At 36.3% G+C, this 22,843-nt stretch overlaps 1 protein-coding gene across 2 annotated transcripts; it reads left to right on the top strand.

Annotated features, from left to right (window-relative positions):
• The first annotated feature begins 337 nt into the window (after positions 1 to 337).
• Positions 338 to 21,561, top strand: LOC113505547 (GILT-like protein 1). Of its 2 annotated transcripts, none has more exons than XM_026888319.1 (7): positions 338 to 559; positions 15,336 to 15,422; positions 16,001 to 16,132; positions 16,734 to 16,802; positions 19,114 to 19,218; positions 19,649 to 19,801; positions 20,212 to 21,561. In XM_026888319.1, exons 1-7 carry the CDS (start codon positions 353 to 355, stop codon positions 20,299 to 20,301), a joined length of 843 nt encoding a protein of 280 aa, XP_026744120.1. In that variant the 5' UTR covers positions 338 to 352; the 3' UTR covers positions 20,302 to 21,561. The 2 variants fall into 2 exon arrangements, with proteins under 2 accessions (XP_026744120.1, XP_026744121.1); XM_026888320.1 differs by lacking the exon at positions 338 to 559 and adding an exon at positions 9,833 to 9,931.
• Positions 21,562 to 22,843: the final 1,282 nt, after the last annotated feature.

Here is a 22,843-nt window from a genome sequence, read left to right as displayed (position 1 = left end):
CGATTGTTTTTCTTGTCTCTATTAAATTATGTTGGTGTGGACTGACTAAAGTAATAAAATGTAATTGTCGCTTACTAGATTTTCAAAATTGAAAGCTTCAAACCTCCCTTGCTGTCTTTATCATTAAAATTTGTAGCAACGTATTAAATCGATGTCTTTTACACATATTTGGTTACTTAATTCATGTTGCTTATTATGTAGATACGGAAATGTGTCTTATAATTCGTAATATTTAAAAAAGTGAGTCTCGCATTAATGAATTTAATCCTTGTATCGCGAGTTGGACAAACTTTCAAGTGACACTTACTAAGACTCACAGACTCAGAACAATATATGTTTGCAGTTTGCACAAATGAAGTACAGGTTCCTACACTGGTTACTACACAATATCCAGCGACAAAAAACTCGCACCAACAAGTCTGCCATGTCCAACCAACCTTACCTCTTTAGAGGGGGAACCGCAACACACGGTCTTACTCCATCGCTGGTCAGTCGACTCCTGCGCACTGCACCGCGCACACGCGAGTGTTGTCACGAAACGTACCCACGAAATATAAAGGTAAGTTTTTTAAACAGTGACTGAACGGTGTTTTGTCATGTATGTCAAGTTTTAGATTACACGAAATTTGTCTTAGATGTTAACCTCGATTTGATGTTTTTGTGAGATTACTAGCTTGGCATTTTGTTAATTGTCGATTCTAATGTTATAAAGAAGTAAAGTTTGTGATGTTGTAGGGGGTAATCTGGGGATCTGCACATCTGAACAGATTTTCGGAAATTATTTTACCGATAGAAACCCAGCCTGTATTTTTTTTTTTAGTATTAATGTCGTAACGTCTGGAAAATGTGTTGAAATGACGAAAATGTATTGAATTGAAATGATGAAAATCTGAATAATTGGCACAAAGGAGTGCATTTAAAAAAAAAACGTTAATTTCAAAATAAATAACTTGTGGAAGCACTTTTCAATTCGTAAAACTGCCATAATTATTTTCATGTGTTTCTTTTACGTAATGAACATTATAAAAAACATTTTTACAGTATGGAATAGTTTTTATGTTATATTTCTGTTTCTATGAATAAATACACCCTATGTTACTCACAAATTACGTATCTTTCTATCGGTAAAATAATTTCCAAACTCGGTTCAGTATATCCTGAGATTACCCCCTATAACGTCACAACCTCACAAACTTTACCTCCTTATAATATTACCTAGTATCAATAAAATAATCAACTTTAAAACATAAAGTGTGTCTTGAAGAGAAATCGACAGACTTCCGATCCAAACACATACTTTCCAAATAACCATTTACCTTTACAAACGGTTAAAAAAACTCGTAAACGAAAATCGTAAACAGTATTGTACTAGTAGTGTACATAACACATTTATAACGGAAATCAATTGAGGACGGACTTGGACGTCAAGACGTATTAACGTCGGACGTCTGCATGTTAAATACTTAATTATAATGCCTTAATCTGGTGTTACCCTTAATGTGACAGTTTTTTGATTAGAAAATCCTATATTATAATATTCCATAACTTTTAAACAACGCCATCTAGTCTCAAACTAAGTACAGCTTGTATTATGAGTACTAGACAACTGATAAACATACTTATATATCTCTAAATACATACATAATAGAGAAAAAATACACCCAGACACAGAATAAATGATCGTGCTCATCACACAAACATTTGTCCTGGGTGGAGATCGAACCCACGACCTCCAGTATAGCAGTCGTGGTCACTAACCATTAGATCAACAGGCCAGTCTTTTTTTATCTACTGATTAAGGGCTTAGACAATGAAACATCCTGTTAGTGTTTACACCAATATAAAACTTCAAATGTATGTGAATGACGTTCCTCTTCGACAAGTGACGTGACTTTGACGTGTCAGTTCAATACATTTGAGGGATTCGTCAGCGTTAGCGAGGAGATATGTAACTTGTCTCCAAACCCTGGAAGGCTGAATTGAATGCTCTAAAGGTCTTTGCCCAGCAATGGGATTAATAGCCCGATATTTTTATATTAGTTTTCATTTATAATATTTCTCACTGTTTTTAGTTTCTTGGTAATATTCTCTTTATCTTCGTTACAATTTAAATGCGGAAGTATTTAATGTTTATTGTTTTTTAAACTGGTTTTTACTTCGGAGTACATTGAGCTTTAATTAAAGATCGAGATTCTTAACGAGAGACCAAAAAAGCCTGTTATTGTATTATTTTTTTGAGTTTTAAAGGTTGTAAAGACGGAGGCTGTTTTGAACATTTTTTGCGTGAATTTTGCAATATATGAACGAAGGATTCTCGAATTAAACGTATATTTACATGTTGATGCATGTTTTGCATGTTTGTCATCTTAATTGTTTAAGTACGGTTTACTCACGCGTATTTGACGCCGCGTCAGCTCATGATTAAGGATCCCAATTGTCAAATCAAAAATTCCAAATCGATCCTTCAAGTAATAATTATTAATTTCGTATATTATTTACACCAATCGCTGAAATTTTTCTTTACATTTTTTTGTATTTTTTCATTTGGTATTTAGTTTCCCATTTCATTTTCTTATCATAGGTCGTCATGAAAATAGTCTAATTAATAAAATGCGTTCTTGAAAGACCCTCTAAAGAATCATTACACACAAACAGTTTTTTATGGCACTTGTGTACCTTTTATGATGAATATTCATATTAATTAATTCTAAAGTAATGATCTGTCGAAAATAATCATTAAAACGTAATGAATATATTAACAATAAAAACTCACTGAATCTCCATTCACGGTTGCAATCAATAACACGATTCTTAGAATTTACTTATGGTAAAAGACATAAAAACTATCAATCCATTTGTATTGCAATATCACTTTAAGCAAGCTGTTTTATATAACACTAGCTTTTCGCCCGCGGCTTCGCCCGCGTCGTGGTCGGTTATATCGCGTTGCCAAGAGAACTCTTCAAATTTCCGGGATAACAACTATGTTCTAAAATCCTATGTTCTTTCTCAAGGTCAAATCTATCTCTGTACCAAATTTCATTAAAGTCAGTTCAGTGGCTTAGACGTGAAAGCGTAACAGACAGACAGACAGAGTTACTTTCGCATTTATAATATTAGTGGGGATAGACTTAAATTGATTGTTCGAAATAGTATAAAACTACTCTCAAAAGAATACAGAGGGCTTCGTATAGTGCTGATCAATTATTCAGGATTGTGTAAACAAAAGAGAAAATGAAACCTTATTCGCAAGCCTCCTTTGCCTGTCCGTTGGTTTGTCATCAGTAGGTATCACATGTATTTTTGTTGCTACTACAACAAAAAAAATGCCAAAAACATGTCGCGAGAGGTTTCACAAACATTCAACTCACATGCACAAAGACAGCCAGACTCAGAACAAGCATTCGAGGATCACATAAACGCTTGTCCTACGTGGAAATCGAAACCTCAGTGGGTTTGACGTGGTGACCTCAAGCACTCGCCTCTCCGTGCAGTCTGCCTTAACTATTATGTTCTTATTAATTCTAATAAAAATTGATTTCAATGTTCACCTTTAAAAATAAACCAATACAAATTATCAACGGACACGAATTAACACAGTATTGCTAAAGGAATTAGCGTGTAACCGAATGAAGTAGACAGAGGAATCTCAAAAACACTACACCTAATTATACTTATGTTTGTTGCTGGTTTCACTATGTGATACTGTGTCACAGTAACTGTGGAGGTCAGAGAGACAGGCGCGATGTGATACTGGGGCTCAGCTGTCGGGGAGACTGGGAGCTGGGTACTATTATAATACATACAAAATTCCACTCCTGAGTTTGTTTCGACATTTCTTCTCAGGGTAGTCAGATACGAAATCTCAACCAACGTTAAAAAAAGACATGTAAAAGTGACGATATATCCTTCTTGCAGAATAAATGACTTCTTAAATGTATCTACTATTTTAAATCATACTGCTATTTGCTTTACAAATTGAATTAACAAATGAGTATTCAAACCACGCAGACTTTGAATAAATATTTGTGAATCATGAGTTTTTCCCCCTGCGGTGATTAACTATCGGTTCTTAATGCAGTGACAATATTCGTGTTTGTTTGAAACATAATATTAGTACTTTTAAAGAATTAATTTAAACGAAAAACCAAAAAGTTTGCATAGTTTTAGTCAAAATCAGAATCACAAGTTTTTATTTTAAATAGGCCGTTTTTCAGGCAGTTTTAAAACGTCACATTACATGACTCTAGTTGCACGTCAATTCGTCAATTTAACATTGCAGAATAGAAAACTTCAAATGTATAGGAATGACATTCCTCTTCGACAAGTGACGTGACTTTGACGTGTCAGTTCAATACATTTGAGGGATTCGTCAGCGTTAGCGAGGAGACATGTAACTTGTACCCAAACCCTGTGCTAATATACTCTTACTTCTAATTATATTATTTAAGCTCCATAGCAACAGAATGTTTTCATAACAAATAAACTTATCTAAAATTGACCTAGATAACCAAAATACGATGACCTCTCCCACCATACAAGTAGTTCGTATCTAAGTTTCTAGTAATTTGGTTTGCTTAACTAAAGTTACGATGTCGTTAACTTTTGATAATATTGTTTATAAACTTTGTTTTAATTACAGTTGTGTAGTAATTAGTTGGCGCCATCTTTATCTGTGGAAAATATTAAGATATGGGCGAGGGGTCAAGGCTTTTTGGACAATGTGGCTCAATAAATACTCTTTTTGGTTTTAAGATGTCAGTGAAGTGATTTCTTGAGAATCCGGACCAAAAATGTTAAAACGGATACCTGTTTATCCAAGTTTCCATCCGTCTGTCACTAGGCTGTATCTCATAAAAGGTGATACCCAAACCAATGAAATTTTGACACATGGTTTAATTTCTGTTCCCACTTTAACAACAATATACTGTAAATAACAATAGAGGTTAAGCAACTATTGCTCCGGGCAATTTCGCTTGCAATTTTTTTTCGTTCTTAGCAGATTTGCATTACCTTGTCGGGAGTCAAAAATTCCCAAGTGAAACCGCGCAGCAAACTAATATCATGAAGAGGTGAAGTTTGTAACTTTGTAGGGGGTAATCTCACGATCTCCTGAACCGAGTTTGAAATACTTTTACCAATACAAAAACACGTTATTTCTGAATGTCATAGGATATCTATTAAGCCGGGAGACTAAACAACCATGATGGCTGTCGGCTAGGTACAAACCAGATCATTGCACTTCTCAATTCGTGTATTCCTGACCCCTAACCGGAGTTTTCTCGTTGCAAACACGATGAACTCTTCATTTTTAACTCTCGAGAGGTTATCGACTTGACATTTAGTCATCCGAGTCTTTGTTGGACTTGATAACGTAATTGGTCAATTAGGAAACACAGACAGAAAATAGGTTGAAGAGCAATACCGATCTATAACTGATTTTGTTAGATTGGTGAATAAAAAACAAGACAAATTGCTTTAATTCAGTGGATAATGTATTCTAAAACTAATCCCGCAGTGTGGAATTTAATCCGTGTGTCGCGGGAGTTTAATAAACATTCAAGTCACATGCACAAGACACCCAGACTCAGGACAAGCATTCGTGGATCACACAAACACTTGTCCTACGGGGATCGGACCAGCGACACGTCGAACTCAGTGGGTTTGGCGTAGTGACCTTAATCTGCTCAAAGTCAGTGAATTATGTTACAGTTAAAGAGAGTGTTAATTACCAGGATTATAATATTTGCATAATTCATTCTAGAACCATGAGTAATTGAGGTTTGTCACCGTTATTAACCAATTAATGAGTTAATAACTCTGTTATTTATATTAGGTCGTAAACGAATTAAGAAGAACTAACTCATAGCATTGACGGATCTGGGAGGGCTTATCAGCTCAGCATCAAATCAGATCCATGATCACATAATGCATTGTCACGCAATATGTATACAAACTGTCAAAATTTCAGCTCAATCGGAAATCGAGAAATGGAGATACCTCATTAAAGTTGCAAGATTTGAGAATAGACAAGAGGAGGGATGAGATGTAGGGAGGATAAGTTGGGCACTTGATTATCATTGATCCTTAAAATAGATATCATGTTTTTTTTATCGCGATTCGTTTTGCCATATTTATTACTTTTCGTCTTTATTTATTGACTAGCTGTTGCCCGCGACTTCGTCCCCGTGGGTAGAAGATATAAGTTATGATTTATACCTGCCCTGTTTTTTTCAAATTTTCAATTGTATCTTCGCTCCTGTTAGTCGCAGCGTGATGGTTTATAGCCTAAAGCCTTCCACGATGAATGGTTCAACACAAAAATATTTTTTCAATTTGGACCAGTAGTTCCTGAGATTAGCGCGTTCAAACAAACAAACAAACTCTTCAGCTTTATATATTAAGTATAGATTAAGAACAAAAATACTGGCAACCATCAACAAATAAAAAGTAATTAGCATTACTTCATCAAATTATGGGATAAAATTATAGTTATTTGAACAAACACGCAAAGATACCGACGACTTAAGAATCTCCTTCTCTTTGGAGTCGATTGAAAAATACCGTGTATCCAATATTTTGGTAGGACGGAGTAATTCGATTTCACAATCAAATACCCTATTATTAAGAAACATAATTATCATATCATTCATCTATCAACGAACAAAAATAAACATATTTATTAATAAATTAAAAAGATTCCTTGTATTAAAGGCATATTATACTGTAAAGGAGTTTCTGGATGATAAAACAATTGTAAATTTAAATCACCCTGCCTAAACAAACCATCATAAAAGTAACAACTATTATATTAATATTTATGGCAATATTAATTTGTCTAAATGGCTATTCTGCCCTCTTCCTCTCTCCTATATTTTTTGCGTGCTCAACAGGGTCCATATTGAACTGCTATTTATTTTCTACCATCTCTGTAACATATGGAATGCAATAAATGATTGAGTATTGAGTATTAACATAATTATTATCTTCATAAACAATTTGTCCAGCAAATCGACCTCTAACATTTTGTCAACGTTGAGTGATCACGTTTTTGCTTGTATTTACCTATCTGTCATTTTCGATGGACGTTTCCACGATTGTGATTTTATACAATGCTGTTTCTCGGACATCGGTTTATACATTTTGCAATGTTTATGTTACGCAAATGGTTTCCGATTTCACTTCGACATATTGTATACTGTAAGGTTTATAGATGACTATATGATAATAATATTTGTGAAATTATGTTTTCACAATTTGTTATTAATTTCCGACGTTAAAAAAGGGGTGTTCTATGTTTGATGTGTCTGTCTGTCTATGGCGTAATAACTCTCGAATGAATTGAGAGATTTTGAGAAATATGTGCGAGGGTTTTTTTATAAATGTTTATTGTAGTTATTTTAAAGTTGTAGGGGTAAAGATGGAAAAAATACCGAATATTCGGAAATGTGCTCAAGTCGGGAATTAAAAATTAATAAAACAGAATATTGATGACTAAATAACGACAGTTCAAAAATTTGCTGTTGGGTTGTTGTCGTTGATTGTTTAAAGTTATTTACCATTGCAATATCTCTCGGGTGGATCATGAAAACGGTTAAATGATAAATTCCTCAAACAATCTCAAGTTATATAGTACCCAGCTCCCAGCCTCCCCGACAGCTGAGACCCAGTATCACAGCGCGACTGTCTCTCTGACCTCCACAGTTACTGTGACACAGTATCACATAGTAAGACTTTGATTGCACTATTATCCTTCAAATGGCCAGGTAGGTATATGTAACGCGATCAGCTGTGTGTCACGTGACCGAGGCTTGTCACCAGCCAATTGGTCGAAGTGGGTCAATGCGCGCACGGCGAAGAATATTGACCCTACCGTTGTATAGACATGTGCCTACCTACATAAGTACTTAGACACTGCAATATATATTGTATAGCTAAAACATATGAATTTCATTGTGCAGTATTTTTGGGTTAATAATGTAAGCTATGAGCACTCACAATTAACGTGTCTTTTAATAGGTAAAAGTGTTACCAAACTCGGTTCAGTAGTTTCTGAGATTAAGGAGCTTCATAATTTTAAGCAAAAGAACAATAATTAATAAGTATTTAACTCGTTTTTATCATGGCTATCGGCTTCCGAGCAAAACACGTTACCCCTTTCTGACAGAGATTAGTAAAATACACAATACAAGGGGTATTCTGCTTGGGAGAAAACTAGTCGTCTTTATTGGTGAAAAATCAAAAGTTTCTATTTATAAGTGATTGATCAAGTGTAAAATTAAGAGAAATAAGGATAATCAGGATAACCCTATATGTATATACTAAATTCCATCAAAAACGCCTCTGCAATTAAGTCATAAACGCGTAACACATGAACATACAGAGTTACATGGCGTTAAAATATCATGTTAAACAAAATAATTATATACCAACGAGCCTAATTCTCAGGGAAGAGAAAACATGTATCCAATCTCATGACTCTTTTCCGTGTTATTTCATAAAGTTATTATTTATTATACAATGTAACACTAATTGTTTATATTTATTGTGTAATTCAATCAAATTATTTTGGGTTAAACGTTCTAATGTACTATTAGCTGTTGCTCGCGATTTTTTCCGTGATTATGAAGATATAAGTGAGGATTTTTCACAATCGGCTTAATTATTTTCTCAGTTTTATTGCACATGTCTGATCCCCCTTTTAACAATAAAATAAAAATAAAATAAACATACATACTGCTCTGCTCCTATTCATCATAGCGTGATGGTACATCTATAGGCCTTGTCCAATAAATGTACACAATTACATATCTAAAACTCTGGTTACTGGGGCAGGGCTACCTTCCCGCACGTAGGCTCAGAATCAGCCTGTGGTAGGTATCTAACACTTAAATTCAAAGAAACTCTTCTCTTTTTAATATTACCATACATTACTTTTTAATTAACTCCTCGCACGCAATTTTTACAAAGATGTGGTATCCCCTGTAGCCAATTTCAATTTCTATAGTTGCTAACGTTAATACTAAACGCGAGAATCTGGTTTCTCTTAGTAACGAGACTTCGTGCTGTCATCTCCGTAAATTTGAACATGTTTGATCTGCTCTCACGATCGTTAAAATTACTCGGCAAAGACAAAAGACATTTATTGAGACATATTATAAAATTACGACTTGGAGATTAGTTCAATATTATGGGTAGAAGATTGGAAGCCGTTTTCATCGTTCTTTCCTATAGAATTACTTCTAAATTTTGCGTAGATAATGCGCTGAGTAAGAATGTCCGTGTAACACAGCCATGGCGTGATTCAGACAAATATGTACAGCGCCATCTGTTGAGGGGCGACGGAACGATGGCAAGTTTGCGGACTAGTCGAGTAACTTATCAAGAGTGTGTAATAAGCTAAGTTAAAGTCTACGTATATATAATACGGTACCTAAATATTATTATGCAAAATTGTACTCTTTCCTGCCTACCTTTTGACATATAATTACAATAAAGACACAAGTTTCGTCGCGTAACTATTGACTCAAGACAAATAATTCTTTCTTTTGAGATAAAGAAAGCTATTTATAAATAAGTACACAATAAGACTGATAACCTCAAATATAATATGGCCGTCATTTCGTTAATCACAAAGCAAAGCTATTACTATAGAGGAAAGAGATAGCACACGCACTGAATAATGCCATCTCTCTCTTACCAAGACAGCAAACTTCGTATAAGATTTCATAGCAAAGGTTTAGGTCAAATTTTATCAGCTGTTGAACAAAACATTAAAATACATCAGTTATATATCAGATGTCACAGGCGCCATATTGAATCCCGCCATTACAACTGTCAAATTAATTAAAAATAAAACGACCAGTGTTTTTGACTTATTTGAAAAGTTATGCGCGGTGTTTTAAATGTTTTTGTGAATTTCATTCTGAAGGTGAGACATTTTTCGATAATTTTATGCTATTGAATAAAATGTTTGTTGTTCTTTTAATAATGAATATGTCGCTTGTCAATGAGTATAAGCCGCCTCTTCTTGAACACAGAAGAATATTGATCGCCAGTTTTCTGCAGGTGATGTCAGATTGCAATGAGTTGTGATTACGATTGATTTCTGATTCATTTACCTCTAGCCAGTAGTGTCTTGGAATAATGAAAAATACACATTATCCATTAGCAACTTTTTATAAGTTAACTCTTTAAGTACGCAAGCTGTATGACTTTCACACATGCAACCTTGCAATAAAACTTCGTTCATTGAACCTCAAGGCCACCATGACAGTTTTATGTTTATTTATCTTTAAAAAACTAAGTTTAATTGGACCAAGTCCGAAAAGGCTTAACGTGTTATTAAGCAATATTACGAGAAAGGGAAGTTTGGACAGAACAGCTTTAATCCAGCAACGAATTAACCAGTGCCGGCGTAAGGGCAACTGACACCCCGGGCGAAAATATTGTGGAGCAAACTTGAGCAATATCAGTGTTAGTTTATTGCTGATCCCAAGTAAAATTATATTAAGAATTTCATCTTTCCTTTAGCGTTACGTTTGGCGGTGGAAGTATTCCACCTTTAGCGTAGAGCACAGTTCTGAGGGTTTGCGCCAGGACAGGCAAGAGACTCCAACTTCAGACCTTGGCGCCCCCCCGAATTTGTCGCCCTGGGAAATCGCCCCATCACGCCCCCCCCCCCCCGTAACGCCGGCACTGGAATTAACTTCGTTGTTTGGGTTATAACCGTTACAAATAACGTGTCTTTAGATTGGTAAAAGTATTTCCAAACTCGATTCAATAGATTCTGAGATTACCCCCTACAATGTCTCCCTGAAACTTCATCTCTTTATAATAATCAAGTAAATTACTTGCTACGAATTGGGTGGAATTATGTTACAAATGTTTGAGATTTCGTGAGTTGATGGAAGAACGGTAATTACTAACTTTGGATTGCTATGTTGTTTTGTACAACTTAATGTGTATTTTTATAGTCTGTAGACCTTTGTTTACATTTTTAGATATCCACGGGAGCAAAACATCTGAATAAAAACTATGCTAAGTTTTAATCCTGATCATAAACTATCGGTGTACCAATTTTCGTTTAAATTAAATCCGTTCAGTAGTTTTTGCGTGAAAGAGAAACAAATATCCATACACCCGTACATACAAACTTTCACGTTTATAATATTTCTAGGAAATACGATGTCACATCAATTCTGGACAAACTCTTTAGTCGTAATAAATAAATAAATGTTTATCTACAACGCAAACTAGATCTGTATTCAAGGTTATGTTAAGTACAAGTTCGTTGCGACCACCAGCCGACCCAGTTGAGAGGTGTTACCAAACAGACTGGTTTCTTATTGTACCCCCTTTGTTTAACTGTCGTAGTAACTACTTATAAATAGTTAACCGTTGAGACATACCAGTACCCGCAAAAATACAATTTAAACTAATTTCTTTTATATGACGTATAAAGGAATTTAAGCCTTATGTCGCGGGAGTTTCACAAACATTCAAGTCACACTGACACCCAGACTCAGGACAAGCATTCGTGGATCACACAAATGCTTGTCCTACACTGGGGTCGAAAACGCGACACGTCGTGTTCAATGGGTCGACTATCCGAGCTGTCATCAAAAGTAGAATATTAACAATGAAGTTTTTGCGGGCATAGAACTGTTTAATAGTCGCAAGACTGTTTCTTTGGCAGAAAGTGATGGCTCTAAAGCATCTGAAAAATACTAGAAAGGCATGTCTATGAACACAAAATACATGCACAGATAATATATGCTATTGTGTTTAGAGAAAACATTGAAGACTTTGCAACTAGCCGGTGAAGTGGACACACTGTCATTTGTAAATAGAAACTTGTTTTAAAAGTCAACTTATAAGCGACAAGCGAGTTTAAATACTAGCTTATTAATGTCAAAGCTGGGAACACGCATTTTCCCGTCTAGGTAAGGGTTGAGCATTGATCACCATGCTAGGTCACTGCGGGCGATTCTAGAATCCGATATTTGCAATCTAAGATTCCTTACGATGCACGATGTTTTCCTTAACTTCCCGAACATACTTAAATATTAAAACACATAAAGGTTTATCTATCTTGCTTTTCTGAAACAATCCCCGGAATTTAACCCCTACGACGCGCCGACGCGGGTTTACAAACATCTGTCGATCACACAATTGCTTGTCCTACACGGAGATCGAACCCGCACATCACGCACAGTACATAGTACACGACTATCCATGTAATCAGTAATACATTAAGATACGGTGGCATGGCAGAGCAACAAGTGAAACCGCGATACAAATAGTCAATAAATAATCCAAACTAGATTTTTTTCCCACGCGCAATAGAATTCAACCTTTGTATCGTATCGGGTCTTTATAAGCATTCAAGGCACAAAGACACCGGCCGGCCAGACTCAGGCCAAGCATTCGTGAATCACACAAACGCTTGTCCTACGCGGGGATCGAACACGTCTTGCAATTGTTTTGACGAGGTGACCTCAATCAGTCGTCTACACATGCATTCAAAAGAAAATACACTTATAAACTACTTGCATTTCGCCCGCGGCTTCGCCCGCGTCGAGGTCGGTTATATCGCGTTTCCAAGAGAACTTCAAAAGCCCGGGATAAAAACTATCCTATGTTCTTTCCCAAGGTCAACTCTATCTCTCTGTACCAAATTTCATTAAAATCAGTTCAGTGGTTTAGACGTGAAAGCGTAACAGACAGACAGACAGAGTTACTTTCGCATTTATAATATTATAAGTAGGGATCTATATGAATGTTTAATATCGCTGTCCGTCTGTAACTTGTACCTCGGGGTCACTGCTTGACCCAAGCGTGTCAATTAGAAAGTGTAAGTGCGAAGTACTGTATTATATGAAACCTCTCACTCTTACGAGAGTTCCTACACATCTTTAAGTTGCTAATGGTAAAAGTCTCCGTACTTAAATAATGGGTAATTATAATAAACTAGCTGTTGCCCGCGACTTCGTCCGCGTGGTTAGAAGATATAAGTTATGATTTATACCTGCCTTCTATCTATCTGCCTTCTATCTATCTTGTAGGATTCAGTGAGCGTTTGCAATGTAAGCGCAAAAAATGTGTTTTTTACGACCTCACATTAGAAACCTCAAAAAATGTAGCCTATGTGTTATTCTAATGTATAAGCTATATTGTGGTAAAGTTTAATTCAAATCCATTCAGTAGTTTTTACGTGAAAGAGTAACAAACATCCATATGTATGGATGTCCATACTTATAAACTTTCGCCTTTTTAATAATAGTAGGATATATTCCTTAATTAACATCATTCCTCTGCCCTGATCCCAATTATTTTTATTTGTGGTCGGCGCAACATTTCTTTCATAATTTTTCTATCGGACACGCGGACGTCATCTCACAAGAAACACTCATAATTAACGTATTATGAAAATTTCGATGTCTAGCATTAATGGTTCATGAGATACTGTCTGGTGACGGACGTGTGGATAGACAGAAAGCGGAGCTTCAGTAGTAGGGTTCCGTTTTACCCTTCGTACGGAACAATGAAAAAGTTCTTAGATTTTTAGAGTTCCTTTCCATGGTTGCGGAACCCTAAAAGAGGTTCTTCTAAAACATCTAACATGTAATTTAAAAATGACCATCGAATAAGTTAACTGCTATTACAAATTCTAAGATAAACAATCTCTCTCAAGACTCCACTACGCATGTCCTACACATTGCATCATGTAACTCGAGCACTTCACACACACACACACACACACACACACACACACACACACACATACATTCACACATTATTCCATACAATCCCATACGAAATCACAAAAACGCGATCATGTAACGTTATTCTTGTATAATAACCACTAACAATGTGTTGTTTTTACTACAATAACGGGTAAGAACGAACCGTTATTTTAAGAGGGTTCTGTAGGAATATAAAAATATACCTATTTAACTCATCTTTGATGTACAAGTCGGATATACACTTGCTGTGCTGAACTGTCTGTCTGACCTAAACAGTTACCTACTGTGACACAGTATCACATAGTAAGACTGCGCGTCACAACTGTAATCACATAACGACTGACAAATATGACATAGTGTCTGTGTGTTGTGGATACCGGCTGTTATTTTCACATCTTTGACATTGTTACAGGTAGTCAGAGGCTAGAAAGTTAAAAACCAGTCTATCTAAGGGGTATCGTGTTGCCCAGGTAACCGGGTTGAGGAGGTCAGATAGGCAGTCGCTCCTTGTAAAACAATGGTACTTAGCTGCATCTGGTTAGACTGGATGCGACCACAACATTGACGAGTTGGGAAAAGGCTAGGACTAGACTGCACGGATAGACGAATGGTTGAGGTCACCACGCCAAACCCACTGCGCGCGTCGTATCGCGGGGTCGATCCTCACGTCGGACAAGCATTTGTCTGATCCACAAATGCTTGTTCTGAGTTTTTCTGTCCTTGTGCATGTGAATTGTATGTTTGTGACACACCCCGCGACACAAGGATTAAATTCCTTAGTGCGGGAGTCGTTTTTTTTTAAATAATAAAAAAATCATCACGATATATATGCATATGTAAATCGGTCATAAAATAATAGAAATCCACCTCACAAAAGTTATTAGAATAATCGAAATGGTTTTATAATATACCAAGGGAACCCTAAATGCGTCAAGAATTCACGTTTCGCGTAATTGAGCACAATGGGCGCATTGTGTAACGGATCACCAGCCGATCTCTTAGACCTAGTCAATATAACAATAATTTAAGTTAATTACACATTGGTGTGGTATCTTTTTAAATACAAAACAATATAATAATACAAGTCCAATAAAGAAAAGCGTTCAATGTTTATCCAAGATGTGGTGAACTTGTTAACTTTCTTTAGAAGTTGGTACGTGCACATTTTGTGGTGAGGTGTTTTACGGGTTAATATTATTGTCAACTAGCGGTCGCCCGCGGCTCTGACCTCGTAGGATATGGCTATAAAACATATCATCATCCTCATAATCATCCTAGCCTTTTCCCAACTATGTTACGGTCGGCTTCCAGTTTAACCGGATTTAGCTAAGTACCAGTGTTTTACAAGAAGCGACTGCCTATCTGACCTCCTCAACCCAGTTACCTGGGCAACACGATACCCCTTAGTAAGACTGGTTGTCAGGCTTTCTAGCTTCTGTTAAAGATGTATGAATAACAGCCAGGACCCACAATTTAAGGAATCCTTCACATCAAAATAATTCTACTAATATTAAATGAGAGAATTATGTGTTTCAAACAATTCTGACAATATAAGTTGATACCTAATGGTTTTTTGTTTTGTTCTAGAACAAAATGAAGACTTTAGCAGTTGTGTGCCTCCTGGCGCTGTGTTACGGAGTATCAGCGAAGAACAAGAAGAATGATGAACAAAAGGTACGATCTTACATCTAAAATGTTGCCAGGTGAGGGTTACGTGAGAGAAGACAGCCCATCACCAGATATGCCTTTATCTTTGACAGTCGGTAAAACATGTTTTAACTAACCTTGGTCATTTTGGAAAGCACTGCGGATCGAATTATATTTGGAACTAGCTGTTGCCCGCGACTTTGTCCGCGCGGTTATGATAAAGTTATGATTTATACCTGCCCTGTTTTTTTTCACATTTTCCATTATATCTTCACTTCTATTAGTCGCAGCGTGATGGTATATAGCCTATAACCTTCCTCAATGAATGGTCTATTAAACACAAAAAGATTTTTTCAATTTGGACCAGTAGTTCCTGAGATTAGCGCGTTCAAACCAACAAACTCTTCAGCTTTATATATTAAGTATAGATAGATTAAATGAAAAGTTCAACCGTCAGACTCGAATCTGCAACTTCTGGTTACTTATACTGGTCATAAGGGAGATTCCTTTTTAGCCCATTTTAATTTGGCATAACGAGTTAGGCATATTGGTTTTTGGCATATTTTTTCCCAAGCCAGAACTGAGCACATCTTCCTCTCCTGCAGGTGAAGATAGCGGTGTACTACGAGTCGCTGTGCCCGGACAGCAAGCGCTTCATCACGGCGCAGCTGGCTCCCGTGTGGCGCGACTTCAGGGGAGTCGTCAAGGTCAAGCTGGTGCCCTACGGCAAGAGCACGGTAAGATACCATATGTATAACTATAGTAACTATCGGAACCATGATGCAACGGTTTACTCACGCGTATTTATCGGGATTGCCCGAATAGTTTCGACTTTGCGAGTCGAAATCGCTTGCGAACCCGTCGTCAGCTAAAAAACCACTTTTTTAAATTGAAATTTTATCAAAATCAGCCTAGCCGTTTTTATAGTTGTGAATTGCATTCTTATCGGGTTTTTATTTACCCGAAAATTTCAGCCTGCTAGCTTATAGCTTATAGGTAACTGCCTCAAAATTGATTAACAAAAATAGAACCGGAACGACAAACAAGCAAACAAACTTTAGAGTTGTTTAATGTTCTTTTGTATTGGAATTTGGATATAAAAGAAACACCAACAATTACTATTCTGCTAATTACTAGACTCGGAATGAGTGTAAGGAGGCAATCTAACCGCGTCCCTATATGTTTACGTAGTACATTTCATGCCACTACACAAACAAACAAGAAAAGTGAGTGTATAAAAACATGGGAGAAAACGCTCTTCTTATGACTAATTGATTAAAACTTGTTAATCGTCTTATTTTCTTTAAGTAAGTATATTCATAAGTATGTTTGTTACAGCATGACAAAGTTAACGGCAAATGGCAGTTCAACTGTCATCACGGACCCGACGAGTGTTACGGGAACAAGGTAATATATTATAAACTATTCCTAATTGTATCTACCCTATATAGTAAACTAGCTGTTGCCCGCGACTTCGTCCACGTGGTAAAAAGATCTTGAATTTAATAGTTTTCCCGGTTTTTCCAGATTTTCCATTGTACCTCCGCTCCTATTAGTCGCAGCGAGATGTTATAGAGATACTTCGCCTATAGCCTTCCTTGATAAATGGTTTAGTCAACACGAAAACAACCACCTTAATATTTTTAATTTGTTATTTTCTGTTTTGTTTTTTATCGGTATGTAACCATACCTACCCCAGAAATAATTGACACAGCAAAACAACGTTTGCCCGGTCAGCTTGTGTTAGACATGGTTCTACATGTATCATGTTGTTCTTAAATATAATGTCTGGAGATTTGGTGAAGCAATCAAAATCTGCGTTTAGACACTACTCACATGTGTGTTATTAATTACAATAACATTTACTAACGTTCTTATTAAATCGGACTCGCGATACCGTACAAACAGGCAACATACAGGTGATTTACAAATAAATAATAGTTAAATTTATTTATCGTACGGGACCGAATCTCGTAGTTATACCGGCAACTGGAATTCATCTGCATAAAGGAGTCTGCCCACTACACCGTTCCATATCATGACCGTGCTATGAACGTGTCAGGCAAAAAAATATTCTCTATATTAAAAAGGCGACGATGCTGGTCAGTAACGGCACGGGCTATGGCATGGTCACATACTTTTTAATACGGAGAATATTTTTTTGCCTTACACGTTCATAGCACGGTCATGGTATGGTACGGTGTAGTGGGCAGTCGCCTTAAAAATCAACTACCTAGCTTGAACTATGTCAAGACTTGACAGATAGAGATACATAATAGCTATTTTCCGTGTCTTCCCTTTGAGTAGGTACGGAAGGCTAAAAAGGTCACTTAATAGGAAAACCTGGTCCTCCACGTAATTGTTGAACTAGATAGATATACTTTATCAAGTTAATAATATAATGATTGTCTCATACAGTCATTGCGATACGATCTTAATTGCCTTATTACAGCTCACAGTGGAGGTAAGGCATGTGACATGTGCTTGCGTCATCTGTGGGGATAATGTAGGGTTTTGATGTACAATCGTTTGCCTGCAAGGAATTTTATAACAGGTGTTGAAAAATTGGAGAAGTGCACAATTGATCACATATTTTGTTACATAACTGTAGTAATTTGATATTTGATAGGTCGTAGTGCAACCTCGCCAATCCCAATGTGCGTGAGGTATCGTGAGTTCGATCCCCGCGTAGGACAAGCATTTGTGTAATCCACGAATGCTTGTCCTGAGTCTGGGTGTCTTGTGCATGACTGCAATGTTTGTGAAACTTCCGCGATACAAGGATTGGATTTTTAAATTCGAAAGTCTTTTATATAAAAATGCGTGTTCGTTTAGGCCTGTTGGTCTAGTAGTTAGCGACCCTGACTGCTATACCGGAGGTCGTGGGTTCGATTCCCGCCCAGGACAAATGTTTGTGTGATGAGCATGATCATTTGTTCTGGTGTCTGGGTGTAATTTATCTATAATATGTATGTATTTAGAAATATATAAGAAAGTTTATCAGTTGTCTGGTTACCATAACACAAGCTCTGCTTAGCTTGGGATCAGATAACCGTGAGTGAGTTGTCCCCGGATATATTATATTATTATACTATTAAACACTTCAAAAGAAATCTACAATATGTTTAAATTCTTTTTCAATTTCATGTTAACACACTTTTGTCCAGAAAAAAATTAGGAATTTGTTACGCTTTCAACTTTCAGCTCACGTGATATGGCAATAGAATCCGAATTTAGAGATGTGATGTGAGATGAGATGAAACGACTCTCACAATAAGGAATGTCATCTATATTTTGATAGTAACTGTCGTGAGAATGATTCATTATTAAATGATGTAACGGTTTACTCACGCGTATTTATCGGGGTAGCCCGACTAGTTTCGGACCCAACCGGAGTCCTTAATCATGAGCAGACGCGGTGGGATCGCGAGTCGAACTAGTCGGGCTACCCCGATAAATACGCGTGAGTAAACCGTTACATCATTTAATAAGGAATGTCATCGTTCTTCGGCGGGCGTTGTAACAATTTTTTTATGCAAAAGTTGAAACTGTGAATACATCTAAATCAAAAGACTTTTTTGAAAGTCATACAAACTAGATTTCCATAATATTGCAACGAATAATTATTGTAATTTCACTTCAAACCACAACCTTCAAGTCAACTTTCACTAAAGATTTCTAGAAAAAAAATTCTCAATCTCACCCCCTTAACTTCCAGATCCAGTCATGCATCCTGAAGGACCGCAGCCTCCAGGACACGGAAAAGATGGAGCTGATCATCTGCCTCATGGGACAGGCCAACCCTGACAAGTCTATTGACACGGTAAGAAACATTCAGACATTACTTTATTGCAGCGGGATTGTTAGCAAGATGTGGTCCCGGTACACGAAGGGCAAAGGAAGGAACATGGCTGGGTTTTAGTCAGTAGAAGTCTGACACTCCCTTCTGCTCAACCTAAAGCCGGAAGAGTCATTTGATGATTTACCATTGGAAGAAAACAAGGCATTGCACGGATAGCCAAGTGGTTGAGGTCACTATCCCAAACCCAATGCGCGATTCGTGGGATCGATCCCCGCGAAGGACAAGCATTTGTGTGACCAATGCTTTGTGAAACCCCCCGCAATAGGTTTAAATTCCTTGATGAAGTCGTATTTTATGTATTAATGTTCATCAGATGTCTAGTAATTAAAATGCAAGCTTTGCTAGACGGCGTTGTGTTAAACTTCTCATATACATTCCTGTTCATCTCCAGTGCCTGACCCAAGTGAACAAGCAGTCTGAATCAGTGAAGCTGAAGCGATGCGCGTCCACCGAGCAGGGAGACACGCTGCTGGCCACGTACGGGGACAAGACTGATGCCGTGCAGAGACCGCTCGGATTTGTACCCACTATTGTTATTAATGAGGTTCGTATACTCGTGTTTCTCTGCGCCAAAGAAAATAGGAATATCTGAGTGTTCCGTATTTTAGGTTGGCATTTTTAATATCAAAATCGAATTAAATTAACCTTTTCTTCAGTTCCTTATAAAATGGAAAAAATTGCAGTAGGTATCAAAACGGAAACGAAAGCTTTGCTTTTTCGTATTTGCCCCTATAGCTACTCAACAGTACTCATGTACAATTAAATTAAGTACTATTTTCTTTTAGCATAAGTAAAAACTCCTTGAAAAACTATTTCTAGATGGGAAATATTTTGTAGTTTTTAATTAACTTTGCACAACACAAGAAATGCGACACAAACGGCCAAATACGGCCGTAAACTTTTGCATTTGGTATTAATTGGCAGACATTTTATGGTTATAACTTTAATTTCCAGAAATTCGACCAGGCAGTTCAAGACGAGGCTTTCACAGATCTGAAGAAGGTGATCTGTCGTGTGGCGCCCAACAAGCCAGCCATCTGTTAAGTGAAACTTAAAAAATAAACCAAGATGGCGTCCTGTCAAACAACGTAAAACACCTACGTAAAACAAATGATTTTATTAGAAGTTAATATTGTTATTGTAAAAAGATATTGGTTAAAATAGTTGCAGTGGAATATATTAATTCATAAGTGCTCAAGATCAATTTTGAATACCGTTTCTGTTCATATAAATCAGGGTTTCGCAACCCTATCTTGATCTGAAAATACTTTTATATATTCTCGTTAGCAAGGACCACAGTAGGTATAGAAACCTATAAGTAATATAAAAGACCCGCCAGGTGTGAAGTTTGTCATCCTTCAAATTTATGTCATAATCGACCGTTACCCGACTTGAATAGTTATTTTTATCGTAAGTTGTTATTATGACAATAGTAATACAATGTTTGTGAAAACTTCAACTTACAAGCTATCATGGTCTACGTGATACAGCCTTGTGCCGAAAGACGGGCAAACAGCGAAGCCAAGGTATATAACCTTGAAAAATAGAATCTCCATGCGAATTTTAATCAGCTACGGTTTTCTTGAAAGCTGTATATATGCTCGGACAGAAGCAGTCATCCTGCAAAAGTTAATTTAGAATCAGAAAATGAGGCCTTTCCATTTTGTTTTCAAGATAAAATTCTTAGTTTTTAATCTGTAGGTATACAGGTGTTGCTGTTTAAATAATGTATATTGTGTTGCAATCTCATTAGTTAAGCTGAAGTTCCGTATTCTACTGAATTTAAGTATAATTACTAAGTATCTAATCTTATACTGCCTTTAGAACTTTTGTCTTTCTTTTTCATAACTACATTTTTAAAAGCAGTTAGGGATAGATTTCACAAGTTGACTTTAAAAACTGTGTTTAAAGAATGTATTTCTTTTAATTTGACTGCACACAAAAGTAAACAGATAGTTTTGTCTAAACTGTTTTTAGGTTTAAGATTTTAATAATCATTTTAGAACTTTGGAATTAAATCACATAAATCCATTCCTGTCGTCCCTAAATATAATTTCTTAAGCCCAGTTTGTGTATAAATAAATGTAGTTTTATTAGTTCCATTCATATAACAAGAGATTATTAAAATAAACATTTATTTCTAGTTGTAAATCATTTTGTAAGTACAAGAGCATAACGACAATCAACTTTATAAAATCGTTTGATGACTGAACGTTAAGGAAAATAGGAATTAGAATATTAATTAGAAATAAGCCATTTTGTATTTTAGTTTTTCGTAATAAATTAAGTACTTATTTTATGATATTGTCTTATTTCTATTGCTCAAAGTATGTTGTATCCAGCTCCCAGTCTCCCCGACAGCTGAGCCCCAGTATCACATCGCGCCTGTCTCTCTGACCTCCACAGTTACTGTGACACAGTATCACATAGTGAGACTGCGCGACACAACTGTAATCACATAACGACTGTCAAAGATGCAACATCTTTGAAAGTCGTTATGTCATTAACATGCTTTTTTTTCTCTTATTTGAAATCACCTATTATTATCACAAACAAGACAAATTATTTTGTCAGCAATATCAACTATGACATGATATTTTGGACCAAATCACATTTTACTAAAATATTTTGCGGGAAAAGGAATGTGAGCAAAACCACAGGGCTCACCAATCATTAATAAAATCACAGAATGACATCAATTAAATCATTTATTTACACGTCTTAATTTTAATCATAACTATTAAAATATGTACATTTAAATCATAATTACAGTAATATTTACAACATCAGTTCTAGCACACGCCGATAGTAAACATTATTTATTATTATCAATAATTCACACATTCATATATTATTTAGTGTCACTTTTTAGCAATTATTTTTACACAACCAAAATATTGGATTCTGTGTGAATTTAAACTCACCACAAGTTTTTTTTAAACGTCTCCCGTCTTATAGAACTTGATCCTTGTGTCGCGGTGGGTTTCACAAACATTCAAGTCAAATGCACAAGACACCCAGACTCAGGACAAGTATTCGTCGATCACACAAATGCTTGTCCTACGCGAGGATCGAAACCGCGACACGTCTCGCACAATGATTTGGCTTGGTTACCCCACCTTTTTATCGTAAAACTCAATTTTATGGTGAAACAGCGTATGCTGACAGGTAGTTATGATATAAAAATAATTGCTTCAAAGCGAGTGACACATTATTATATTACATTAATTTTAAAATTACATTCGAGCATCTTACACACAATACTAAAACTGCATTCATTTAAAATATTTAACTATTTACAAATTACTCACGCGTATGTATCGGGATCGTACGACTAGTTTCCGTCCCGACCGGAGTCCCTAATCATGAACTAACAATAGAGTAAACCGTTGTTTCATAAAGAATCTTCCTTACGATAATTAAAACAAAAACTAAACGAATCCCTCAAATGTATTGAACTGACAAGTCAAAGTCACGTCACGTGTCGAAAAGGAATGTCATTCACATACATTGAAAGTTTTACATTCTGAACTAAATGCGGTATAACATTATAGGCAATCTGGTTCTGCAGTTAAAATCAACAATT

This window comes from Trichoplusia ni, chromosome 26, assembly GCF_003590095.1.
Source record: "Trichoplusia ni isolate ovarian cell line Hi5 chromosome 26, tn1, whole genome shotgun sequence".
Taxonomy (NCBI): Eukaryota; Metazoa; Arthropoda; class Insecta; order Lepidoptera; family Noctuidae; genus Trichoplusia; species Trichoplusia ni.
The sequence above is the reverse complement of the archived record's forward strand: the minus strand, read 5'-3'. Positions and strand labels throughout refer to the sequence as shown.